This window comes from Moschus berezovskii, chromosome 16 (genome assembly GCF_049115385.1).
Source record: "Moschus berezovskii isolate FMDL1 chromosome 16, NW_MosBer_1.0, whole genome shotgun sequence".
NCBI lineage: Eukaryota > Metazoa > Chordata > Mammalia > Artiodactyla > Moschidae > Moschus > Moschus berezovskii.
The window spans coordinates 39,900,914-39,928,505 of NC_142475.1; the positions used below are offsets into that span (position 1 = coordinate 39,900,914).

Genomic DNA, 27,592 nt, shown 5'->3' on the forward strand with positions numbered 1-27,592 from the left:
ATCTGCTGAAAAACGTTTCCATGAATTTATGATATCAATATGTCAGCACAGGATGCTTAAAACTGATAAAGGGTAAATTTGAAAAGTTTACACCTGTTTCACATCAGTTGAAAACCTGAAATTTTCACATTTCTAGTTAAACAAAATGAGTAGCATGGAACACAAAAAATCTAAACCATGCTAAGTTAGAAGACTTCATTTCAGAAAAATGTCTTTTGGGAAGTATAACTCAAAAAATGTTTTAATTAAATTTATTATTATTATTTTTTTAAAATACAATCGCTACTCACATCTATGTTATTGCTCATCTAGGTAATCTTGAGAAAAACAAATGCCCTTTTCAGGATGTTTCCTCCTCTAAAATATGGAGACTGATCTAGTCCATCCCTAAAAGTTCCCTTCCAGATAAACACGCTCTGTAACTGGCTTCAGATTTATGGCATGTGTAGTAGAAAACTCCCAGGAGTCAGATAAACACAGGTTCGATTTTTATTTCATCATTTATTAGCTTTTTAAGCTTGTAAAACTTATACCTTATTCAATCTTAATTTCCTGATTTGTGAAATGGAATAATAGTACCTCTTTAATTGAAGTGTTTGAGGATTAAATGGGAGAATATGTGCTGTGAAGTGAATAGCATAAAGTCAGTTGGTTAACAGGCATTCAATGTGTATTATCAGATCAATGTCTCTTTCCTTCTCTCCTTAAAAAATCAATTCCATGTATATTATTGACTTTCAAGTAAAAGATATTATGGTAAAACTTGGAAGATACTATGAACTTTTGCTGAGCAACATTTTAGGATGTGAATCTTTTGGTAATTTTCTGGCTTGGGAATATCTTTGGGTTTGAGTATAGCATACAAAGTAGCAGTAAGAGGTCAAAAATAATTCAAAAGCTCCATATGACTTCACAATTTAGCAACTATAGATATTCAAAGACGAGCATGATACCACATGCATTAATAGTAATATATCACACAGGAATAGAAATCCTCCACATATACTCAGCACTAGTCCTAAACTTTACAAAATCACATGAAATCAATTTGGAATTCCACAATTTTAAGGATGAGGAGAACTTTACCTACTTTCACAAAAAAGCTATGCGTATAATAAATAAGGATACTGCAAAAGTGAATGTATGGGGTGAATGTGTTAAACGGACTACCAGAAATTATCTACAATAGCCTCAGGAGCTTCTTTTCCCACTTGTGAGTGTAATAATAGGTGGATTTGTTTGAATATGAATGGATATTTTGGATCCTATTGGGTTAAGCAAAAGGAAGTACTCTAAAGTTTAATCTTTCCTATTTTCTCAAAGACTTACACTGTTATTTATTTATTTTTACTATATGCGTGAGGACCAAGTGATATCCATGCCCCTATCCCACTCATTCAGAAAGTATTGTAGAGAGAGATGAGGGCAAACTTACCTTTTGTCCTTCATGTAACTACAAAGGAGGGCTGAGTTCCTGGTGTATCCAAGTAGATTACCCATTGAAATGCCGCTTAAACTATTTCATATGGAATGGTATCTAAGACCTTGAGGACAGTTAAGTGGGGTCTTTATTGTAAAGGGTCTTCCTTTTGCCTGCTATGTGTCCAGTAATTCATGAGCCATTGGCATATCACTGGTGCCTTATTTATTACCACTGAGAAATGATTTCATAATACTGACCAGAGGGATTACACAGCTCATAGAAACTTGACATTTGAGAACCACGATGTCAAAACACAGCAGAGGCCATCAACAGTATTAATAAGGATTTTGTCAGCTTCTGATGATGATTATTATTGTATCAGAATGCAATTCACACTAATCATTAGTAAAAGTTTACAAACATTAAAAAGTGCATAATAACATTTGGATCTGATAGGGCTGAAAAAAGACATGAAAAATACAACACAAGGGCTTTACTTTTGTGATTGGTGTCCACATGATTGCAAGGTCATTTTCTCCATCTTTTTCAGCTCCATGGAGATAAGCTGTCCTCCAAATGTTAATAGTATCATACAGCACTGTAAGAAATTTGATTCCAGAGAAGAAAATATTTCCAGTGCTCAGTATTATTTTCTATTCTCTTTCCCATATCTCCAGTTCTCAAAAATTCTCACAATTGGAAATAAAAATATTAGTCAGAAAAAGTCCTCCATTTGGGAATAAGACAAAATTTGCAAACTGAACTCTGGTCTGTGCAGACACCAAACAGACTGAATTCAGGTAATATTCACATTAATGGATATTTTCAAATGTCTGTATAATAAGCAAAGAAGTCCTGATGAATCTGTTAGACTTAATTCATCAGCAGTGAATTAAGGGGGCAGATTGTTTTTAAAAAAAGTGTGTCTCTATCTTGTGTACACCACCACGCTATGGAGCAGAATTTTTAGGCAGCCCTTTCAAAAATGAGTGGTATAAAAATTCACAGTAATGTGCATCGTTTTTGTTTTTCATAAGCAATCGAAGAAGGGGGGCAGTGCTGAGCATCTATATTGTACAATACAAAACAGTGTAAATAACAAAGCAGGAACGCACAGATACATAATGCTAAAAACAGTACTTTCTGGATGGTTCTTTTACTGGGTGAATACTCAGGCCAGAGATATTTAAACTCTGGGGTTCAACCAACCCTTTGCTATTAGACACAATTAAATCCTCTGACATTGTGAGGGGCCAGATGCTACAGGAAGAATCATCATCTAGATCACTGCTACTCTCTACAAGCATTTCGTCATATGGTCAAGTGAAAGGATCCGTACAAAAATGACATCCAAACACAAGCCACATGATTTCAACCATTGCTAATGCCAGAGGTAGAGAAAAGTCTGTCTGCAGCCACAGCCTCTGCCCCCACTTTTAACATAACAAGCAGGTTCCTGCAAAGCAGTACAGCCATTTTCTTCTTCCCCTTTTCACTCTTGGAAATAAATGCATTCCAGCCAGGCCTGGAGATTGGAGACATCGTCAGGTGTTGATGAAGGTCAAAGTGGAGTGTTAACTTTCAGATTTTGCTGCTTCTCCCTGGGCTTCCCCACTTTGTTCTGTTGAATTTCGCTGTGCATCTTCTTCCCCTTCTGTTAGAGACATAAACAAGGATAAAGACAAAATAAAAACGATTGCTTTTATTTACTGACTCTCAACATATCTTTTTGGAAATTTTAGAAATCTTCTATTCTGAAATCCTCCTACAGACAAATACATTTTCTTGGTAATCAACGCCCCATCAAGAAAACAGCTTATGACTTCCCTTAGGACTTAGCCAATGGTGGCTCAGTGGCTAAGATTCCATGCTCCCAATGCAGGGGGCTAGGGTTCAATCCCTGGTCCAGTCCCTGGGCATGTGGCAACTAAAGATCCCACATGCCTCAGTTAAGACCTGGCACAGCCAAAATATACAAATAAATAAATAAATATTAAAAAGAAAGAAAACAGCTTAAATGTTTCAGTGCCAGTGCTAACCTGCTTCAGTTGTGTCCGACTGCGACCTCATGGACTGCAGCCCACCATGCTCCTCTGTCCATGGCATTCTCCAGGCAAGCATACTGGACTGGATTGCCATACCCTCCTCCAGGGGATCTTCCCAACCCAGGGATTGAACCCATGTCTCATATCTCCTGAATCAGCAGGCAAGTTCTTTACCACTAGCATCACCTTGGAACCCGTAAATATTTCAAGGGCAGACTAATTCTGGTTCTGAGAGAGCATGGTTCAAAAAGGCAAAAAATAACTGAGTTTTTAAAGTGGCTAGTGATGCTCTATGCTTTTGATAAATAGCTGGGAAATCTCATGGCCAGGTCATGGCATGACACTTGTAATTTTGCCGGTTACAGAAATCAAATGTGTCTTTAGGCAGAAATCAGAAGTAGGGATGTTTGACTGTCTTATTTTAAGAAATATTTTAAAATTGTGTTTTACATTATTTTGAACACATGAGGATAACCTATCTGATTTCTCAGAGGTTTAATTAATTTAAACTAAAAACAACAGTGGAAGGATATCATGAGAGGTGGTTACCCTCTAGTTGGATAGTTATGATGGCCTCTGGCCTGCCCTGATGGAACTTATGTACAAATCCAATAAAACCACCTTCATAATTGCACCCTTAGCAACAATCTAAACACCAAAATGAAAAAATGCTTTCTCTCCATATTGGGTTCCTTCACCTGGGTGCAAGCTGCAGGCAATTCTTGATTCAAAGATTTAAATATTTACATGTTTTTACTAAGCAACCACGGCTTAGTAGACAAAATATTTGGAGGTCTTGCAAATTTTTACTAAGAATTTATTACCATCACTCAAATTCATAGAGGTAAGTGGACTGTCCATTATTTTGCTGGAAATGTTGAGGGCAATTTCTCCTTTACGCTTAACAAGTACATATAAGACACCTTACCATACACCATACTTTGTGCTGGGCTTAGTCGCTCAGTCATATATGACTCTTTGCAACCTCATGAACTGTAGCCCGCCAGGCTCCTCTATCCATGGCATTCTCCAGACAAGAATACTGGCGTGGGTAGCCATTCCCTTCTCCAGGGGATCTTCCCAACCCAGGGATGAAACCCAGTCTTCTGAACTGCAGACGGCATCTCTCTACCATCTGAGGCACCAGGGAAGCCCACACCATACTTTAGGGAAATTTAAAGCAGTTTTTCCACATAAAAATCATATTCTGTTCTAAAGGGGTTTCAAAAATATCATGATACATTATATAGAATGTTCATGTACTATTTTCATTATTAGAGAAATGAGCAAGTCCCCAAGGTATGCAGATAGCCGAATCTGAGATGTGTAGATTAGCATATGAAATAAGAACTTGATAAACAGGATAAGCTGTTGGCAGCCAAAAAAAGAAGTCGTAGGGCAGATGCAAGACAGTAGAATATTAAAGATGAAAGTGACTGCATAAATACAAGATGAGGATCTTGATTCCATGGGGCTTGGGACTTTCTGGGTATCCAGGGACACTTCTCAGGGCTCAGCATAATGCTGCAGACACAGAGTTGTGGCTAAATAGATGCTTGTTAACAAATCAAGATAAACATGAGACAATAATATTGTTGAACACAAACTTAAAAACAAGCCGAAATATTCAGGAACTACAGAGGAAGGAAATGGCAACCCACTCCAGTGTTCTTGCCTGGAGAATCCCAGGGACGGGGGAGCCTGGTGGGCTTCCGTCTATGGGGTCACACAGAGTCGGACACGACTGAAGTGACTTAGCAGCAGCAGCAGCAGCAGCAGTAGCAGCAACAGAGGAAGTCCACACTATTCTCAGCTGCTGCTGCTGCTGCTGCGTCGCTTCAGTCGTGTCCGACTCTGTGCGACCCCATGGACGGCAGCCGACCAGGCTCCACTGTCCCTGGGATTCTCCAGGCAAGAACACTGGAGTGGGTTGCCATTTCCTTCTCCATTCTCAGCTAGTGTTATTTAATTTGTCACTGTATAGTTGTCATTTTTTAAAATATTTTTGAATTTTGGTCAGTTATTATTTTTAGTTCTTTGTATTTAGAATAATAAAGTCAGTGCTATTTATACTTTGCCTTAGTCTGGACTTTGTGATTTTTAAGAGAAACAAAATTCCTTCAGAGCCCACTGAATTGCAATTAACATGTAGAAATACTTTAACATCTGGAAGCATAAAGATTTCTGAGTTAAATTATTAATATTCAATTACAGTATATTAATATCAAATATAAATGTATTTATGTATTAATATAAAATTTCAATTTCTTTAAATTTTAACATAATCTATATAGATTATATTGAGACTATAACCTCTGGTATAAGAAAGGTCTTGTGGCTAATGGGTCTTAATTTCAGTGAAAACAACAACAAAAATAAATTAAACTACACTATGAATAAAAATATCTCATGTTAAGGGTGGCTAAATTAATGTAGATTATTGAAAATAGAATATTTATATAGAATACAAATTTAATGAAAAAGATTATCAAATTCTCAAAGATCGCTGTAAAAAATATATCTACTTCTTTATGCCACCAAATTGGAATGATTCCCTACAGGCTTTCTCAGAGTTAGCAGTTAATTTTAAAAATTCACTCCCAGTAGTAATCATAGAGAAACAATGAAAACTAAAATATACTTCAGTCTGTGTGCTCCATAGAAGTGATTGTTACGGTTTTATTTTCAACCTGAATTTGAAAAGACCAAGGTATAACTTGCTGACCTGTAATCACTGAATAAAGTTCTGTCCCTAAGCATTTTAGGATAATGTTGCTGAGCTACTTCATTCATATATGTATACTCTGACTCAGTTTTCCAGTACTGTAACTGGAAGGCTTTGCATAAAAATTCTAATAGCACAGGAGTTACAACAACAATATCAAGCTGTTATCACAAGTCAGAAATTGATCAGTGTTTTTCATATGTATAACACTGTGGTTCCTTAATCATGAACTGCTTTTTACTTTTAAAAATTTCTTGCACAAATTTTTTTTTTTTTTTCAGAGAAATACATTCAGTTTTGATACTTGCAAAAGCTATGGAAGGAAGAACTATCAGGGGATTCAGAAGTATTCTGACACATCAAACTTGTTTAATTTTTTCATTGCTAAAGTTAGATTTTGTGGGTAGGACTTTGGGGCCCAATACAAACTCAGTCTATGATTCAAGGAAAACTAAAAGAACTTCTTACTTAAAACTTGTTTATGTAACCAACTATTTTACTTCCATTCCCAACAAAAATGGTCCTGGAGACCCTTTTATTTTGAAATGGTTCTTAAAATTGAGGGAGGTCTGTCCAGACTCACTTGTGAATCTTGTTAAACATCTAATGTTGTTAAATGTTAGAGGTGGCCAGTATTGTCCTAGTTTCAGCTTTGTTAAATGTTCTTCACAAGTTATTTCAGAGCTTTTATAGAGATGAGGATGTTTAAAAAAAAACTCATGTGTTTCATTGATTGTATTAGTAAAATCAGATTAAGGTCTCTGCATCTGTGTAGGAAACTCTGTAAAGCACAGTGGGAGTGATTAAAAGATTAGTACCTGCCTTTTGGGCTTCCCTGGTGGCTCAGAGCTTAAAGTATCTGCCTGCATCTGCCTGCAATGCGGGAGAGCTGGGTTCGGTCCCTGGGTCGGGAACATTCCCTGGAGAAGGAAATGGCAACCCACTCTAGTACTCTTGCCTGGAGAATCCCATGGACGAAGGAGCCTGGTGGGCTACAGTCCACGGGGTCGCAAAGAGTTGGACACGACTGAGCGACTTCATTTAGAAGACTGTTTATGACTCTCTATTAGGTTACTTCCAAAGGTGTTTTTTCATGTCTTAATCCTACTTAGTGAGATGCTGTAAATCACTCCATTTTTACAGAGAAATGTCAAACAACTCACCTGTCTTGTTGATATCAAGACCTGCTAATTTCAAGGCTAATTCATTGCTGTTGCCACTTGCAGAGGAAACCAGGATATCATGTATTGCATTTCTTCTACCCGTTCTTCCTGAAGCAATAAAATCTGCATATGTAGTTTCCACATCAGTCATTGCTAACAAATATCCACATAGCAGGGGCTACAAAAAAGGGAAAAATTGATAGATAAATATAATGGTGGACAATGGTAAACAATAAAAACACTTGTTAAATTACTGGCCTATAATATGAATATGAAATAACTGTCTCGCTTAGAAGTCTACAAAGCAAGTAATACTTTGATTACTGATAGTCAGGGAAAGTTTTCTGTGAAGAGCCTGATAGTAAGTATTCTAGGTGTGAAGAGTATATAGTCTTTATCCAACTACTCAACTCTGTGGTTGTAATGCAAAAGCAGTCAGAGAGAAAACATTAAATAAAAGTAATAAGCAAACTGTATTTATAAAAATAGGCATACGGCCAGATTTGGCCTGCATGCCATAGTTTGTGGCCCCTGGAGTAGGAAATGGCAACCACCTCCAGTATTCTGGCCTGGAAAATCCCATGGAAAGAGGAGCCTGGTGTACTGCAGTCCATGGGGGCACAAACAGTTGAACACATTGAGCAACTGAGCACACGGTTCGTGGACAACTATTTAGATCATAAAATTCTCCTTCTCTAATATCATTTTAGTCAGCCTTTAATCCCAGAGAGAAGAACTTGAGATCAGTAGCATACCAAGGTAGTGGGAGTGGAGTGGAAGGGTTCCATCCTAGAGGTAAGTAGTAAGCAAGGGTGTTGTTTGCAGAGAATCTAAGAACAATAATGAGACTGGCCAAAATCCAGTTTGCTTTTTATTATCACCATGCACCAGCAATTCTAAACTATACCAATGATCCAATATGTCTCCCACTCAGTGCAAGAGGACAGCTCCCTCGTTGCCCCCTTGGTAAGTCGTTCCTTGAGAAAAGTAATAATCTTTTTTGATTGAATCTTTGAAACAAAACCTTCAAATTTAAAAAGGAGTCAATGAAAGTGAGTTTTCCCAAACAGACATGGTAACACACATACTTAAATATTTAATGAAGTAATATTTTCAAAGTAGAATATGAGATACATATAATTACAAAAGATCACCAAATATAAGTCTTTAAGTTTATTTTCTGTGTTAAAAACCCATATCTTTTCCTGAAGGTCAATAGCAGATGAATATTAAGATATGAATAATTAATTTCTGTTGGATTAATTTTGTTTAAACAGAAATTGAAAATAACACAATTTCTCTCCTACTCTGAGAGATTCAAAGTACATTTGACCACAGTTTAAAATTAAAAACCCATAACCAATAATCAAGAGAAAGTAAACTTTTCAAAATATATGAAATATAGAAGAAGCTAAAATTGTGAAACCCATCATGGACATGCACACTGTCACTCTGAAATAAATTGATGCCATTTACAGTGCAATTCAGGATGGTAGTCAAGCACCTTCCTTAAGACTTAGTTCTTCTTCCAGTGTGTAACTAGAGAGCTATTAATTTAATCTGGGGAAATCTTTTATACTCTCCTGTAAGAGACTGAGCTACTGAACTGAACTGAACTGAAGAGCAAGCTGAAAGATGAAAAAGGGAAGAACATAATACAAGCTTTGAAATAGGTAATATATGAATACTGCATGCTGTACTGTGACTAAATTATAGATAACATTGGTTTCCAATCACTTGACTATATTTACCATTCTTCTTTATGGCAATGTGATTTAATGGAGATTAATAAAATCTCAAAATGCTTCTCAGAAGATCCTAGGTTTAGTCCTGGCTTTGCCATTGGGTCATGGAGGGATAGTCAAAAAATCACTTGACCTTCTGGCCTTCCATTTTCTAATAAGTAAAGTAGGACAGCTGGATGACATAATCATTAGTGACACTATAAGTCAGAGTTTTAAAAAAATGATCAAAACTCTATCATTTCTAGAATCTTGAATTTGGAATTCCCTTCTGTGACCATTACCATGTATTTTTTTTTTTTTTTCTTTTCCTCTTACTCTCATTGAATCTATTCTTCACACTGGTCATATCTTTCATTTCTTTAACCTTTTTTCCTTTTAGTTTCCTCTTAGCCCAGTGTGGATCAATTGCCCACCACTTCATGTAGCGTCTTATTAGCATCAAGAAGTGCCTTTGCTCTGCTGTCACCCTGACTTTCCTAAACATCACCTGGAGAACAGCACGGTGCACTTTCTTTGATCTCAACCAGAAAAAGCCACAAAATTGTGCCAATTGGCTCAATTAAACCTTTTTTACTCAATTATTTGTATAAATTATATTGTGCAGAAATTCTTTTGTTTCACTGTGGCTGACTCTTCACTATGCTGCTCTCTGTGGGAAGCATTTCAAACCCTTTCTACTCCACACAACCAGATACTACCTGCCTTGAGAGATGACTCTGAATCTTTCTTCTTGGAAAAGATTAGTATATCTGTTACAAATTCTCTTAAATTTTTTCCTATCTCAAATATATTTCTCTGCAAATCACTATTTTTTTTTCTAGATAAACTAGCTGCTTTCTTTTTTAAGGCATGCTGATGATTTTATGAAATTAAAAGATGTTTGTTCCTTGGGAGGAAAGCTACGACAAACCTAGACAGCATATTAAAAAGGAGAGACATCACTTTACTGACAAAGAGCTGTATAGTCAAAGCTATGGTTTTTCTGGTAGTCATGTACAGATATAAGAGTTGGAACATAAACAAGGTTGAGCACTAAAGAATGAATGCTTTCGAATGGTGATGCTGGAGAAGACTCTCTAGAGTCCCTTGAACTTCAAGGAGACAAAACAAGTCAATCCTAAAGGAAATGAAACCTGAATAGTCATTGGAAGGACTGATTCTGAAGCTAAAGCTCCAATACTTTGGCCACCTTTTGACTCATTGGAAAAGACCCTGATGCTGGGAAAGATTGAAGGCAGGAGAAGAGGGCAACAGAGCATGACATGGTTGGATGGCATCACTGACTCGAGGGTCATGAATTTGAGTAAACTCCAGGAGACACTGGAGGACAGAGGAACCTGGAGTGCTACAAGTCCTTGGAGTCAGAGTCAGACACAACTTAGCAACTGAACGACAACAACAAATTGATTCCATTTCTTATTACCTCCGACAGGACCTTGCTGAATCCATTATTTTTCCCCTCAGTAATTTGTGTCTTGTTTTCCCTCTACATTTCTTCTCTAAGTTTATAAGAATGTTCAAGTGTTACCTTACTTAAAAAACTGAACCAACTATTCAACTCAATACCCTTTCCTCAACCTTCATACATCTTTGCACTACCTTCTCTTTCCTTCATTAAACTTATCAGAAGGGTTCAGCTACTTTTATTTTCTCATTTTTCTTGAACCAACCTTTAGAATTTTTCTATTTCATTGGTCTTTGTATAGGATTTTTTTTTTTTTTTACAGAGACTGCTTTCTTACAGATCACTAAATGATCTGTATTAACATTAAATAACTGCTTAAAGGTTCTTGTGAGGGTCCATCCTGTTTGATTTCTCTGTGACATGATACTGCTAGTTACATTCTCCTCGAAATTCTCCCCTAGCACAAATTAAAAGGTATAGGGGCAAAATAGGAATCAGATGTATCTGTATTTGAATCTAGAGTTTCCATTTACTTGTTATGTCTAATCCCTCTGTACTCAGTTCTTTATTTATAGATATGATAATATACTTAGTTCCCAAGATGATCATGAAAATTTACTTGGATTATGTATCTCAAGAGCCTAACACAGTGTTTGGCATATGGTGGGAAAGTGCTGATTAAAAAAGAAAAAAACAACAGCTGTCACTTACTTAGCTTTCATACCTTACTCTCCTGGTTCCATCCCACTTGACCTTTGTATTCTTTACAGATTTCCCTTTCTAGGGTCATCTTGAGAAATAAGAGCACATTTTGTGGAGATTTAGAATAAGTCATCAACCTTGTTTACTTATGGACTTGAATAACTCATCCAATTTCAACGCTTCTAATTTCTCACTATGGATAATACAAAAGTATGCATCTCCTATATAGAATGTTCTCCCAAGCTCCTCACACACAAAAGGAACTGGCTGCTGAATAGGGACTTCCACTTGGTTTTAAAACATTTCAAATTCAATTAAAAAAAAGTTAGACAATAATAAAACACACAAATAGAGAAAATCTGCTTCATTAATCCACCATGTTGACCATGTGTTATGTTGTGCTTAGTTGCTCAGTCATGTCCAACTTTTTGCTACCCCAATTTTTTAGTTATTTCTTTACTTAATATCCATGTCTAATCATTTGCCAAGTCATGTTGGTTTTTATTTGCTGTCACTCATCATTATTCTCTGTAAAACATAAGAAAAACTCTCACCAGGATTAGTGCTGAGTCTTCCCATAACCTGGGAAGAACCCACTTCTTGTGCATTAACTTTAACCACTCGCACTCACACTTTGCATGTTACAGAATAATACCTGTATCTTCCCAGATCTTCTCTGATGGTGCATTTCTTCAAGTCTGTTAGCCTGCTTGTTTTTTTTTGGTGGGGGAGAGGGCAGCATGTATGGTCTTAATCATCCTGACCAGGGATTGAACCCATGCCCCCTGCATTGGGAGCATAATCTTAACCACTGGACCACCAAGGAAATCCCCAGACTTGCCTATTGAAATGGATTTAACCATCAAAATTCAGCCAAATCCCATCTTCTCTTTGTCATCTTTCCCCTATGTCATCAGTTAGCATTCCCATGGGCCCTGATTTGTGCCTGTAAGAGCACTAAAATTCTAACTAGCATTATGGTTGACTCACCTTCTAGACATATCACAAGTTCTGACAAGACAGGAACTGCATTTTGTTAATATTTTAACTGCAAAGTATTCCTGGTAGAGCTGTTAGCACATTATAAGTACTGAATAAAAGTATGTCTAAAATAACTGAACAATGAGGAAGAAGTATATTGATAACTTTTCATCAGTTGCCACAGAGCACATCCCTACTCCTGATGGAACCTAGATCTTCTGCACTGCAGGCAGATTCTTTACTGTCTGAGCTACCAGAGAGCCCTATACTAAATTACCAAATTCTAAAACTCTGGAAAGTTTTATAGATGAAGAATTTGAGGGCCAGAGAGTTCAAATAATCTGCCAGTTTTCACATAATTAATTGTTTGGAATGAAGGTCTGCAAATTCCCAGTCCACTCTTTCTGTTCTACCAGGTTGCTTGTCTATGGGTAAGCTACGAATTTGGATAGTTTTTGACCCTGAAGTAATTCAGTACCGTTAAATATAACAATATTTTTCATTACTTAATTCACCACCATTAACAAACATAGTATTTAGTTTCTATGTTACTTTAAAGATTTATTTGGATATCTTTACAGATATCTTTCTATGGTCATGTTTTGAAATGAGGACATTTGCTGTGGAAATTAAGAATCAGTCACTGACCTTCTCATATCCAGCAAATATATCTGATAAAAAGAGTTACAGGAATAAGTTAATCTCACATCCATTGTTATTGTCTTCCATTCTTAGTCTCTTTATGACTTTTTAAAACATAGGCTTTAAAAATAGCACAACTGCTATTATTTCTCATCTAATAACAATGCTATGAAGCAGGCAAAAAATCTTTTTAAATTGATGAAAGTAAGTTTCAGGGATGTTAAGTAACTGCTAAATGGAGCACAGAACTATGACTTAAACCTCGGTCTGTGAATTTTGCAAAAAGAGTATTGTATTCTGCAATAAAGTTCCTTGTTTTTTGTCATTATCATTTTTTCAAATATAGACTGTCATAATAATAATACTCATGTATGTGGGAGTTTACTTCTAATTCACATTGCTGATAACAGATTTAACAAGATTTGAAATATCAGAGTGAGACACAAAAAAGTGTGACATTTTCCATGAGAAGATATGAATTAAAAGATGTACTGTGCTATGATTTAGATATCTGGGGATGTTAATTCCTAGGGATGGTGGTAATTCTACTTGTAAGAGGGGAGCCAATGACTTAATTTGAATTTTCATTAGAGTACTCCTAAAAAAATGAGCTCATGGAAGAAGAAACAGGGTTATGAGAGATGTATCGATACACATATATTGTGTTCACTTTGGAAATGTGTATGCCTCGTTTTCAATTGGACTGAGTAAAGACAATAATGAGAATTGTAAGAGAGTACTTCTGTAAACTTCTTTTCTCCTTAAGCATTTATGAAATATATTTGCTAGACTGATGTGCATCCAATCATAAACCTCAGAAACTAAGTAATGGGCATTCAGTTATGGCACCCATTATAATCATTAATATAATAGTTATTATTGTAAAGTAGTATACCACTCTTCTTACATTTTTCTTACTCTAGACAATAAGCTTATTTTTCACTAAAAGAACAACAGCTGACAAACAATGTATATGTAAATACATGAAGGAAGAATATAATTACATTTTTAAATAAGATATATAGATGCTATAAACTGGATCTTTTTTTTCCTCTCTCCATGGTTACAATTCCTTAGTGAGTTCCCATTAGGTGCTCAAAACAGTAATTTTTACATGCAGAGCAGCTATCTTTTCCATGTCCAACTAAACATTTAGACATAGCTCTTAAATTTATTGATATGACTACCAGAGACTGGAAATAACTTTTACAGCATTATAATCACTGTATAATGACTTCTTATTTGCTTAGACATTCTGGGGAAACTGTTGCCAAATGTTTTATCTGACAGATATTCACCCAAAAATGACAACAAAAAATATCTAATAAGTTTTGGCAGCTGGTAGAAGTTTAACAGAGTAGCAATAAGCACATATTCTGGTCTTATATAAAATAATCGGAAGAAAATTTGGAAAATTTACCAAAGGTGGGCCTTGATTCTTCATTAGAGCTTCCTGTTTGTGTTGCTATAATTAGAATTTTCTAGACATGACAAAATCATAGTATGATTATGATTAAAATACTATGATTTTGTCATGTCTAGATAAGATAATATTCTTTTATTTAATGTCTAGAAAAATATAATATGCTTTTTTCTAGTTATACACAAGAGCTATTTATACAAATATGCAGTGTCTGATTAGAGAAAGGAAAAGACATTTTATTATTTAAGTATTGTACTGTTTAAAATTAGATTATATTTTAAAACATGTTTCTAAATATTGATATCTAAAAATCCAGTCAAAACTCAGGACTAAAAAAATCTTGTTTTCTTTCCCCCGTCTTAAAAAAGTCTCACTCTCCCTTTTTAACAAAGGAAACAGTATAGTGGTATTCTAAATTTTATTTTGTTTGTCTAATGGATTTCTAAAGTGAGATAATTATTGTTGGACTTTCCCTTATTCATGTCCTTTATCCTTTTAAATATCATTTACACAAATTGAGAGAATAAACCAGAAGATTTCATCCTAGTAGAATTTATAGATTTAAATAGATTGTACTTACGTCTCCTATATTAAACAAATTAAAGCGTCCACACAGATGTATCCTAAGAGAAGTTGGGTCTATGAAGCTGCTTAAATGATTTTTATAGTGACATTGAGTCATGAGCCAAATGGTGACTGGATAACATGCTAATTTTACTCCTGTAAATGGGGACACATGAAATGAGACTCACAGACTTGGAAGAAAGAATGGAGAGAATGTCATCACAGGCACTGGTCTTTTAATATAAATGGTGTGACTGCTTTTAAAACAGAAGGAAAATACTTCCTATCTATCATTTATAAATGCAGTTCCATGACTTCCCAATTGTTACTTTATAAAATATCGTTAAACTTGTTAAAAGTCCTTGAGTAATTTACTATGTGCTTGAGCTTGGTGTATACATTAATGTTTCTGAAACATTTTGGTCTCAGATATCCATTATATTCTCAAAAATTATTGAGACTGCCAATGAGATTTTGTATATATGGTTATATCTGCCAATATTTACTATATGAGAAATTAAGACTGAAAATTTTAAATATTTATTAATTGACTTAAAATATAAACCATTACATGTTTCCATAAATAATATATTTTTAGTGAAATAAAATATATTTTCCAAAGCCAGAGAAAAGTGACAAGAATCGCATTATTTTACATTTGGAAATTCTCTGGCTTAGTTTCGCAAATGTCTGGCTTAATAAAAGACATCTGGTTTCTCATATCTGCTTCTGCATTCAATCTGTCTCAATATGTTGTTTTAGTTGAAGTATTTGAAGAAAATCTGGCATCACACAGATTTCTTAGTTGGAAAAGTGAGGAGAACTAAAGCTTTTTCAGATAACTGTCGATTTTTAAAGTTTGCAATGGGGAATCTAAAAACCATATCAATATGCTTCCCATACTGCTTTATTAAAATCTATTGTCTACTTTGCGCTTTAAATGGATCTTTTGTCCACATATGTTTTAAAAAATATCATTTGGAAAAATATTGGTTCACTGGGTTACGCAAAATTTCCAAATGGTACCATAGATCATTATACAATATTTCATTTGTTAGTAATGCCATCTATCTCATCAGAAAAGTTTTTAAGAATTGGGAAACTGACAAGTTCACAGGAGCAGCTGACACATTTTCCAAAATTGTAATTTTTGTTTGAAAGCTCAGCTTTTATCATTGGCAACAGATACAGTTGGAGTTTGCCTCTTTTGAAGTGACAAGTTCACTCTGTTCGTTTTCAAGAAAGTCTCTGCCAAATACCCAAGTTTGAAAATCCACAGTTTGCTTGTAAGGTCTTTCAAATAAAAATGGTGATTCACAAGAAAAGTAGAAAATTCAGCTCTTGACCCAAGCAGTCATACAAATACTTAAGACAACCATGCAGCTGGTACCTGATTTAGTGATGTACCAGTTCATCACATAGAATATTAAAAAGACTTCTACTCAAGGGTAGAGACTGTATATATTTTTAATATATTAATATATCTGTACTGTTTGATCATGTACATTCTTAGGTAAATGTTGCATTTTAAAAATATTAACTCTGAGTGTGTGGTGGTGAAGAATACCAGGCTCACCAGCAGAGTTTGCTGCTGCTGACTTGATTCATGCTTAGGTGTCAGCAGTTTTCCCCACTATGGTTCTGCACCATTACTGCGAACGAACATCAGTCAGTTAAGTGAAAAAGGCAAATAGCATCAGTATTAGTATGAAAATTATTGTGAACCCACTGGAAGTATCTCAGGGAATGACTGAAAGGGTTTGTGGGACATGCAGGAGTTGGGGGACAAAATTTTGAGAACTGCTGATCTACACAATAACAGAAAGCTGTCCAACCAATGCTACAGATTACAGAAGGGAACACTTTAGTAAAGAACTTAACTAAGCAAGTTTTTGATTCCTAAAATATTTTGGAAATACCAGCTATTTCCATGCTAAGCACTATCTTTTTTTCTTTCCCTGTATTAGGATATTGCTTATTTATCTAATTCAGGCTTACAAAGAATCTAGTAACTTTTTCTAAAAACAACCTCCCAGTCTCACATATCAGAGGGTTTCAAACTAAGTCCCAGGAGCTCAGAACAGGGTGCCAGAACTTGAGGCTACTTTAATTTCCCCTTTTTCTTGAATTGGTTCATTTCCCAGTGACACTTTGGAGTGAGTGACAGTAAAGAAATCAAGAACAGCACTCTATTAACAGCATCAATTTGAAAAATTTCCATAAAAGTCTCCTCTGCAAAAGCATAATTATAATTCCTGCACTAGATTATGATACTGCATGCTCTGGAATACCATTTACTATAATGGGACCTTTATTGTTATGAGTTTGGATAGTGTCCTATCAAAAGTATACTTTAAAAAAGCAATCTCATATACTGAGTTGTAACACACAATGATGCCGACGCATATTAATGCTGCCAAGTCAAACCCTCTTTTGTTCTAAATCCAAGGCACTGACTTTCTTTTAATGACAAAATATTGGCAGAATGAATTTTGCCTAACATGAGGAAAAAACAGCTAGTCTTTGATGGTTTTTCACAGTAACTTTTTGACTAATACTACTAGAAATAATAATCCATCTACATTTGTCGGGGGGAGTTCACATCGTCCCTGATCTTCAGTGTATAATAAAAATTCTCAAGTTCAAGAATTTCCAACATTTGATACTAAGGATTATTCTGCTTTTCCTCTATTCATCAAGGCATCTCTGATCTCCAGTCATGTGATAATTGTGATCCTTATGCCTTCATTTAAGATTATATATATATATTTCTTTAAATGGCGTGGGCATATCTTCATACTGTTTTTGTAAATTCATGACCTAGTTCGTTGTATTATTACTTAACTTCTTCTCTCTTCCTTTCAGTTCAGTTCAGTTCAGTCGCTCAGTAGTGTCCAACTCTTTGCGACCCCATAAATCACAGCACGCCAGGCCTCCCTGTCCATCACCAACTCCCGGAGTTCACTCAAACTCATGTCCATCGAGTCGGTGATGCCATCCAGCCATCTCAGTCTCTGTCGTCCCCGACTCCTCCCACCCCCAATCCCTCCCAGCATCAGAGTCTTTTCCAGTGAGTCAACTCGTCGCATGAGGTGGCCAAAGTATTGGAGTTTCAGCTTCAGCATCAGTCCTTCCAATGAACACCCAGGATTGAGCTCCTTTAGAATGGACTGGTTGGATCACGCAGTCCAAGGGACTCTCAAGTCTTCTCCAGCACCACAGTTCAAAAGCATCTCTCTTCCTTTAGCCAGATTCAAATCCTTTTTGTTTTCTTTCCACAGTACCTAACAAATCAAAACTTTGTAATGAGAAATCTGAGCCTAAAAATTGCTACAAAACCAGAAACACAGGCTACCTTGCTTGAGGAAACATTTACAGTATCTAATTAGGCAACAAGTGACCTCAAAGCTACTTATGAATTTCTTTGCTCCTTTCTAGCTTACCTGTTTACCATCCCTAAAAACAGCAATTTATTGTTTTGTACTTCTTAAGTCTTATTTCATCTCCTTACTCTTCATAGAAAGTCTTGCCTATTGACTTTATGGAGAATGTCAAGGTCATCCTACATAAATTCCTTCAGTTTCTCTTTCTATATAATCACATCAAAACTACCATCTCTTTATCTGAGTCTTTTTGCCAACATGAATACTCGACTAGTGCCCCTATTATTGTTCCTTCAATCCTCCCGTGCCCTCCTGCCTTTTCTCTCCTTCTCCAATGCCTACAAAATTACTTACATTTTACCTGTTATAAAATATATTTCATCTTTTAACTCTGCATGTTCTTACAACACTCACCTTTTACTTTCATTTATTAATAAACTTAACAAGAGGTAGATACTAATTTTCCTGCATACTTTACATTCAGTTCAGTTCAGTTCAGTCACTCAGTCGTGTCCGACTCTTAGCGACCCCATGAACCACAGCACGCCAGGCCTCCCTGTCCATCACCAACCCCCGGAGTTCACTCAAACTCATGTCCACAGAGTCGGTGATGCCATCCAGCCATCTCATTCTCCGTCGTCCCCTTCTCCTCCTACCCCCAATCGCTCCCAGCATCAGAGTCTTTTCCAGTGAGTCAACTTGTCGCATGAGGTGGCCAAAGTATTGCAGTTTCAGCTTTAGCATAAGTCCTTCCAATGAACACCCAGGATTGATCTCCTCTAGAATGGACTGGTTGGATCTCCTTGCAGTCCAAGGGACTCTCAAGAGTCTTCTCCAGCACCACAGTTCAAAAGCATCAATTCTTCGGCGATCAGCTTTCTTCACAGTCCAACTCTCACATCCATACATGACCACGGGAAAAACCATAGCCTTGACTAGACGGACCTTGGTTGGCAAAGTAATGTCTCTGCTTTTTAATATGCTATCTAGGCTGGTCATAACTTTCCTTCCAAGGAGTAAGCGTTTAATTTCATGGCTGCAATCAGCATCCGCAGTGATTTTGGAGCCCAAAAATATAAAGTCTGACACGGTTTCCACTGTTTCCCCATTGCAATACCTAATCTTTTCGGCACCTTTTTAGTTTTGTGGAAGACAATTTTTCCACAGACCAGTGTGGTGGTTAGGGGGAGAGATGGTTTTGGGATGATTCAAGTGCATAACAATTATTATGCACTTTATTTCTATTATTATTACATTGTGATATATAATGAAAGAATTATAAAACTCATCATAATCCAGAATCAGTGGTAGCCCTGAGCTTGTTTTTCTGCAGGTAGACTGTCCCATCTGGGGGTGATAGGAGACAGTGATACCTAAAGCATATTGCTTATGTCCGGTCTACTCCATAATCCCGTTTTGGTTACCGTCACTTTGGTAACACCAGCCTTGGGGAGGGGCTGTGCAGCCTGGTTCCAGACGGGTCACAGAATGCTACTAGTTTGTGGCCCGGGGGGTTGAGAATCTCTTCTTTACATTGATTTATTTTAATTCCTCTTAAGTTTAACTTATATATCTATCAACTTATCAGAACTAATCACAAAATTACCGATTAACCACAAAATTCAATGGGCATTTCATAATAATCATCTATATTAAATTACATACAACATTTTGCACTGTTATTCCTCTCTCCTTGAAACCTCATTCTGCCCTGGCTCTGATTGTGATTGTACTCTTGATTCCCTCATAGTCTCCTTATATTTCTGCTTGCTCTTTCCCTCCCTTATCTATTAAGTAGTAGCTATTCTCTTTTTTGTTCTTTATATTCTGTTTGGTAATTCCATTTGTCCCAATTGTCTTAATTTTCAACTGTGTATAGATGGCTATGAAATCTATAATTAAGGGGCAAGATATTTCTTTGAAGTATAGCTTGGGAATTTTTACTGCCTATTGGATATTCCCCCATGGATGTCCTTAAAAACTCAAATTCATTAAGTTCAAATGGAATTGCTTTGCTACATCTCTACCTCTATTCCCAAAGCTATTTATTATCTTTATCATTTTGGCTCAGACAGTAAAGAATCTGCTTGCAATGCAGAAGACCCAGGTTTAGTCCCTGGGTTGGGAAGATTCCCTGAAGAAGAGAATGTCAACCCACTCCAGTATTCTAGCTTAGAAAATTCCACAGACAGAGGAGCCTGGTGGGTTACAGTCCATGGGGTCGCAAAGAGTTGGATACGACTGAGCGATTGGAACTGAACTTCCATCTCACTAGTTCTTCCCATTCAATCAATTCTCAAACCTTCTTATTTTAATTCTATCCATTCAGTGTTTCTTAAACACTCTTCATTTCCATTCTTTTTCTTGTCATTCCCTTTATCTTCTCTCTCAACTATTGCAATTACAGGCTAACTACTTAGTTATCTAAACTTATTCTTTTCCAACTTACCCTTTTCACTATCACCAGAATTAACTTTCTAAAACATAAAATACTCAAAAATCTTCAGTGGTTCCTAGGAACCCACAAAATATAGTTTTAGGTTTTTTGCATGACCTTCTGAAATTTGAAGCCAACCTAATTTACTTGCTTTTTTCTTCTATACTATCTCTCCCAAGCATACAAAGTTAGATCACAGTAAACACTTGTAATATCTCTGGTGTTCTCTTACTGGTCTTCTCAAGCTGTCTTCTCAACCTGGAGTGACCTTCTCTCCCAATGATAAAATCCTCCTCATCTTTCAAGCCTAGTTTATAAGCCATACCACCTCCCCATCTCCAGGTATTATATAATGAATAATTTTATTATAATATTTATTTGGCACTATGGACTGAAGTAACAACACACACATGGAAGCATTAATTATCTTCATGGTGCTCTTCTTATATATTCTTTGAACTCTGAGTTTTTTATTTTTGAGTCCCTCAGAATGCTTGGCACAAGATTTTGTATATTGTTCTTACATCTGCCAAAAGTACATTGTAGATTTATTTATCTTACTCTAGATCTTAATTGTTAAAGTAAAATTGTCAAGGTTATACCATTATTAATGGTAAAAGCAGCTCAGAAAGCATGTTCCTTTATTCGTATTTATTTCATTTTCTTGTCTCACAATACTATAAAGAGATGAACTGTTATTTCCTCTAATATACTTTTTCTTCTGTGTATTCTTAATTATGACAAGATTCTTAAAAATAAGAGCAGTAAAAAGCACTCCAGAATTCCAAGTAATCTATTCTATTTTCACTTTTTGGAAGGCTACTTCTTTGTACATTATTTTATATAAAATATATGTGACTAAGTAAATTAACACATGGAATGATTTGTTCTGTCCTTTTGTTAAGGTTTTGACATCATTTAATATTTCAATAGGTTTATAAATCATTTATTAGCTGATCTTTGAGACATCCCTGCTGAAACAGTCAATTAGCTTAAGAACTACTGCCGGTTGGCAAGTGACAGGTAATATTACTTGCACATTACAGATGAAGAAACTAAAGCAAAGAGAGGTTAATCGACTTGCTCGCATCTTACACAGTGAGTGGTAGTACTGATGTCAGAATGGGGCCCTGGAGTTACTCACATCAAAACCACAAAAGCATCAACAGCCTGGCGCTGTTCTTTATTATATAATACTCTCTAAAGCCTTTGTTTAATCTCCTTTTCTGGCTCTTTATGAGTCCAAAGAGGAAATATACTTTTAAAATCTGTACCTTCTCATTAAACTAAGACTATTTTTCTACACTAAATAAATATTTAGCTTTTGAAAGAATGTTTGAACATCAACACATTTCTTCTCAAAATAACTCATTGCTAACTTTTCCATCTGATCAAATCAATCTCAGTAATATTGTCTGTTCTGTTCCAAGTTGTAACTATGACCATAACAAAACAGATACTGTTTACTAATAATTTATCAATAATAATAACAAAAATATCAAGTATTTGCCAGAAAGGTCACTAAGACATTTATGCAAATTGCATAAATTTATCAACAAGTATATCAAATAGGAATGCTCATTATTTCAGTTTTAAAGATAGAATAATAAAGGTTTAGAAACACTGTTACGAAACTGATAGGTGATTTAACCAGTTACAAAACCAACTGCCACTTTCCAGTTACAAAACCAACGGCCATTTTCATTTTGGAACATACTATCAGTTCAGTTCAGTTCAGTCGCTCAGTCGTGTCCGACTCTCCGCGACCCCATGAATTACAGCACGCCAGGCCTCCCTGTCCATCACCAACTCCCGGAGTTCACTCAAACTCATGTCCACAGAGTTGGTGATGCCATCCAGCCATCTCATTCTCCGTCGTCCCCTTCTCCTCCCGCCTCCAACCTTTCCCAGCATCAGAGTCTTTTCCAGTGAGTCAACTCGTCGCATGAGGTGGCCAAAGTATTGCAGTTTCAGCTTCAGCATCAGTCCTTCCAATGAACACCCAAGATTTATCTCCTTTAGAATGGACTGGTTGGATCTCCTTGCAGTCGAAGGGACTCTCAAGAGTCTTCTCCAACACCACAGTTCAAAAGCATCAATTCTTCGGCGATCAGCTTTCTTCACAGTCCAACTCTCACATCCATACATGACCACGGGAAAAACCATTGCCTTGACTAGACAGACCTTGGTTGGCAAAGTAATGTCTCTGCTTTTTAATATACTATACTTAATTTTTTATTGATGGCTTGTCATCAGCATTTATTTTAAATATGTAAGCAGTTCACAAACTGTGTTGAGACTTACTATGTATAGTGATATTTTATTGACATCCCTACAGAACCTGGCTTTTTAATATTATCATCAAATACTCATCATATTCATTGACACTGTAATTCATTTCTTGATTTCTATATTGTTTTCTGCAACATTTTGCATTCCCACTTCCACATATCTGGTCTACTCATCCATGTGATGGTCTTTATCTTCAGACATCTTGCTGTCGTAGCTATTCAGCGCTGTGGCAGTAAAAGCACATTCACTAGGGAACAGGAGTTTGAGAAGGACTTAGAAAATTGTTTGACACCTGAAAAATGGCTCTGAAATATGAATCAAAATCTACAAAACTGTGATAAAAACTTGTTTAGTTGATATTTTCAACTGCTATTACAACAACTTATCAATGGTATTGTTACTCAACTTTCAAATAGTTACGTATATTTATATTGAATATGGGATTTGACCACCTTTAATAAAAATAAGGATGATTTTTAGTTTGTATTGGAGTATAGCAGATTAACAATGTTGTGATAGTTTCAGGTGAACAGTGAAAGAACTCAGCCGTACATACACATGTATCCATTCTCCCTCAAACTCTCCTCCCATCCAGGTCACTTCATAGTCCTGACAGGGTTGCATGTGCTATACAGTATGTCCTCGCTGGTTATCCATTTAAAATACAGCAGTGTGTACATGTCCATCTGAGACTCCCTAATTATCCTTCCCCATATAGTACCCCCCACCCAGCAACCATGAGTTCATTCTCTTAAAATCTGTGAGTCTCAATGTTTTTAAAGTTCATTTGTATCATTTCTTTTTAGATTCCACTTTTAAGGGATATCATATTGCTCCTTTTCTGTCTGACTTCACTCATATGACAGTCTCTAGATCTATCCATGTTGCTGCTAATGGCATTATTTCATTCTTTTTAATGGCTAATATTCCATTGTGTATATATATGTGTGTGTGCGTGTGTGTGTGTGTGTGTGTGATATCTTCTTATCCATTCCTCTGTTAATGGGCATTTAGGTTGAGTCCATGCTTTGGCTATTGTAAACAGTGTGGCAATGAATACTGGGGTGCATTTATCCTTTGGGACCATGTTTTTCTCCAGCATATTTTAATTCATTTGATAACATTTAGGGTGAAGCTTCTTAAAGTGCAATTACCTAGGACTGAGAAAGGTTTAAAAATGGCCCTGCACACACTGAAATAGAAGTGACTTCACTAGGATGCTGAGGCAGAGATGCTGGCCCTGGAGAGTGACAGAGTAGGTGTGCATTGGAGACAGCTTTCCCACATAGGAAAGTCAGGGATTCTTATTGAGTGGGGAGCATGAAGGCAGGGGACTCTATAATGAGAATCCTAGGATTGCTTCCAAATTTCTAATTTGATAAATGACAGTATAGTATTCTTTGGTGAATACTGAAGTCTGCCTGCCAATGCAGGAGGTTCAAGAGACAGGGGTTCGATCCTTGGGTTGAGAAGATCCCCTGGAGTAGGAAATGGCAACCTGCTCCAACATTCTTGCTCGGAAAATTCCACAACTGAGGACCTGGTGGGTTACAGTCCATAGGGTTGCAAAGAGTCAGACAAGACTGAGCGACTGAACATACACAAAGGAACAGCAGTAAAAGTCTAAGAATGGAACTTCAGCTTATCACAATGCCACATTTAAAATAAATTTATCATTCTTTTCCTTTCTGAATGAATGAAAATGCATTAATTAAAAGCACACATATTCACACAAATGCTAATATCTGCTCTTTTACAATTATGTACTTTCTGCATAATGTCTGTCTATTCCAGTTGAAGTAGTGCTTGAATACTTCAATATGCCTCTTTTCCGCCAAAAAGAAAACAGTTTTTATGACTGTGTTTCAACATATTTTAAATATATGCATAATCACTGCCAATTTATCTGCTTTGCAGATACTAGTTTCCTATACAATATTCAATAGCTCCCTTTATTGAAAATGTCATTGCTCAGTATTATGATTAATGTTTTTCCTTTTTATTATATGTCTGAATGTTAGGGTTATTGATTAATCTCTTTATTAATGGAATGATCTTCAGCACAATGTTTAATACTCTTCTTACCTACCATCATTACATGTTATCTTGAAAATTTTCCATCAGTTCAGTTCAGTTCAGTCGCTCAGTCGTGTCTGACTCTTTGCGACAATGTATGAAAATTTTCCATACATTTACTTTAAATGGGATTTTCAGATTTTTCAGGCATTTTGAAATCAGTAGGATAGACTTCAGTGAGAAAATGAAATGCTGAAAGACAATATAAACTAAACAAATTTCAGCAGTTAAAAAAGCCCTTTTTTATCTAGCCATTGAAAAATACATATTAATATTTATATAATATATATAAATCAACAGTTTCCAGAGAGATAACTGAACAAAATATCTTAAAATATGAATTAAAGAATGTTGTAAAACTTGTATATGAATAAAGTAAGACAGTTTTTATAAGCTTAGACAATAAATAATAAGTGCATTTTTGCATAGGAGAGAAGTCGTTACCTGGGAAACCTCATGACATTTTGTAGATTATCAATATCACTTTCCAATCAATTTTGAGTATTTCTCTTATCAACTATATTATTAGCATTGGAAGTTACTATTATGACTGTATTTCATTAACAGGAACATTGAAAAAACTATTTAAAGTGCTAAAGATTGGTTTTAACAAAGAAAACCGATGAAGATATTACAATGAACTGAGGAATTAAAAACATCTCAAAGTAGAGAACTTTAATTAACTATAGTATAAATAAGTTGAGGGTAGAGAGCTTCTGTTTTTCTTGTTTGTCCTCCAAATTTCCGAAGTTTTATATGCACAGTGCAGGGTACTCGGCACATATTTAACAAATGAAAAGTACTGAATTCATTACCTTGTGGTACAAATTAGGATTTCTTTTGTACTGACATAAGTAGAAGATTTTAATTTCAGCATTATGATTTATTAATGTCTTTTTCTTGGCTTCCCTGGTGGCTCAGAGGTAAAGATTCTGCCTTCAATGTGGGAGCCACAGGAGATGTGGGTTCAATTCCTGGGTTGGAAAGATCCCCTGAAGGAGGAACATGGCAATCCATTCCAGTATTCTTGCCTGGGAAATCCCATGCACAGAGGAGCCTGGCAGGCTACAGTGCATAGGACCGCAGAGAGTTGGACATGACTGAAGTGACTTAGCATGCATGTAATGTCTTTATCTAATTTCCAATTTTGTGTCAAACTTATTTGCATGACAATTAGAGGACTTCATGTTTATCTTATCTTTCAGTATTTCACTTTTACATATCAGTTCATTAATTAAAAATTCTGATATTTTTATAGCACAACAAAGACTATAGAAACAGAACAAGCCCATGAACTCTAAATAAAGCAGATTTCAGATATGAAATTAGAGCCATGCTTAGTTATACTTGCATTTAAGTGCTTCACCTAAAGAGAGACCTGCAGTCCTGCTACATGTATTAATCACCCAGGGTGACTTTTAAACTTACCGATGGCTGGCCCCTCTGTCATATCTGATTTTAGTCTAGATGATAATAATTATTTGATCAAGAACTTTATTTTACTGGCTGCAAAGGTATGCACGCACACACACACACACACTCACCAGCACATTTAAAAACTGTGGGACAGAATTAATCATATCTATTGAATTTAAATGTCATTTACCAACTTATTAAAGTGTAAGGAAGCAGGTAAAAAAAGTTAAAGATAAGACTTCTGTTTTTTTAATTTATTTTTACAGTCTTATAGAAATCTTTATGAAATTAATGTAAAATTATGGTATACAAAAATCTCTTTGTTTATTTTCTTGTCTGTGGCTATGCAAACAATGGAAGTTAATCTGGGATTTAAATTAAGGAAAATGTATTAAGTTTCCCTTCCGTTCCGTCGCTCAGTCGTGTCCGACTCTTTGCGACCCCGTGGTCTGTAGCCTAACAAGGCTTCTCCATCCATGGGATTCTCCAGGCAAGAATACTGGAGTGGGTTACCGTTTCCTTCTCCAGGGGATCTTTCCGACCCAGGGATCGAACCCGGGTCTCCCGCATTGGAGGCAGACGCATTAACCTCTGAGCCACCAGGGAAGCCCTAGACACTGTCTATCTTGCCATTATATTTTTTTCAAACAAATAAATTTTTCTTCTCTTCCCCCTCTTCCCATCTCCCTTTAAGATATGACAGCTCTAACCTCCCCCTGCCTCCCATCCTCTCCACACACTTTGTTGCCTGATACTTATCTCCTCTACTATATGTGTTTTTGTACCTACTGCTACACAGTAATTTAACAATAAAAGATGGTAAATGCAGGGAGAGGTGTTTCAAGAATAAAGGAAACTGTCCTCACACATTTTTAACACAGAAATACAATTTTTCAAAAATGAATTACAAAACAGCAAAATTTAAAAAAAAATTGTAACTAAAGCTTGCTGATAATATTATCATCTCTCTTTAGGAAGCAAGAGCGATAAGGCGCAGAAGGAATGTGGTGTTGAGGGCAATGAATCAGTTCTCGCAAACTATTGTATGCTGCATTCGATGGATTTAGAAGACAGAGGCTTGAGTGCTGTCATTATTTCTTGCCTGAAGTTTGATACCGGGTGAAATATTTAATTTCATTGGACTTCAGTTTCTATGCCTCTAAAATGTGA

General features: G+C 36.1%; 1 protein-coding gene across 3 annotated transcripts in view; it reads right to left on the reverse strand.

Moving 5' to 3' along the window:
* Positions 1 to 473: 473 nt before the first annotated feature.
* The window catches only part of PKIA (cAMP-dependent protein kinase inhibitor alpha), a 96,594-nt gene continuing 69,475 nt past the window's right edge, over positions 474 to 27,592 (reverse strand). For 2 of the 3 annotated variants that reach the window (XM_088844778.1, XM_088844779.1), the window contains 2 exons: positions 7,357 to 7,534; positions 474 to 3,077 (listed from right to left, as the gene is read on the reverse strand). In XM_088844778.1, coding sequence (XP_088700904.1) covers positions 2,998 to 3,077; positions 7,357 to 7,507 — 231 coding nt within the window. In that variant the 5' untranslated portion in view covers positions 7,508 to 7,534 and the 3' untranslated portion in view covers positions 474 to 2,997. Of the gene's footprint in view, positions 3,078 to 7,356; positions 7,535 to 14,834; positions 14,964 to 27,592 lie in introns of those variants that run through there. The other variant, XM_055431719.2, reaches the window with a different exon arrangement.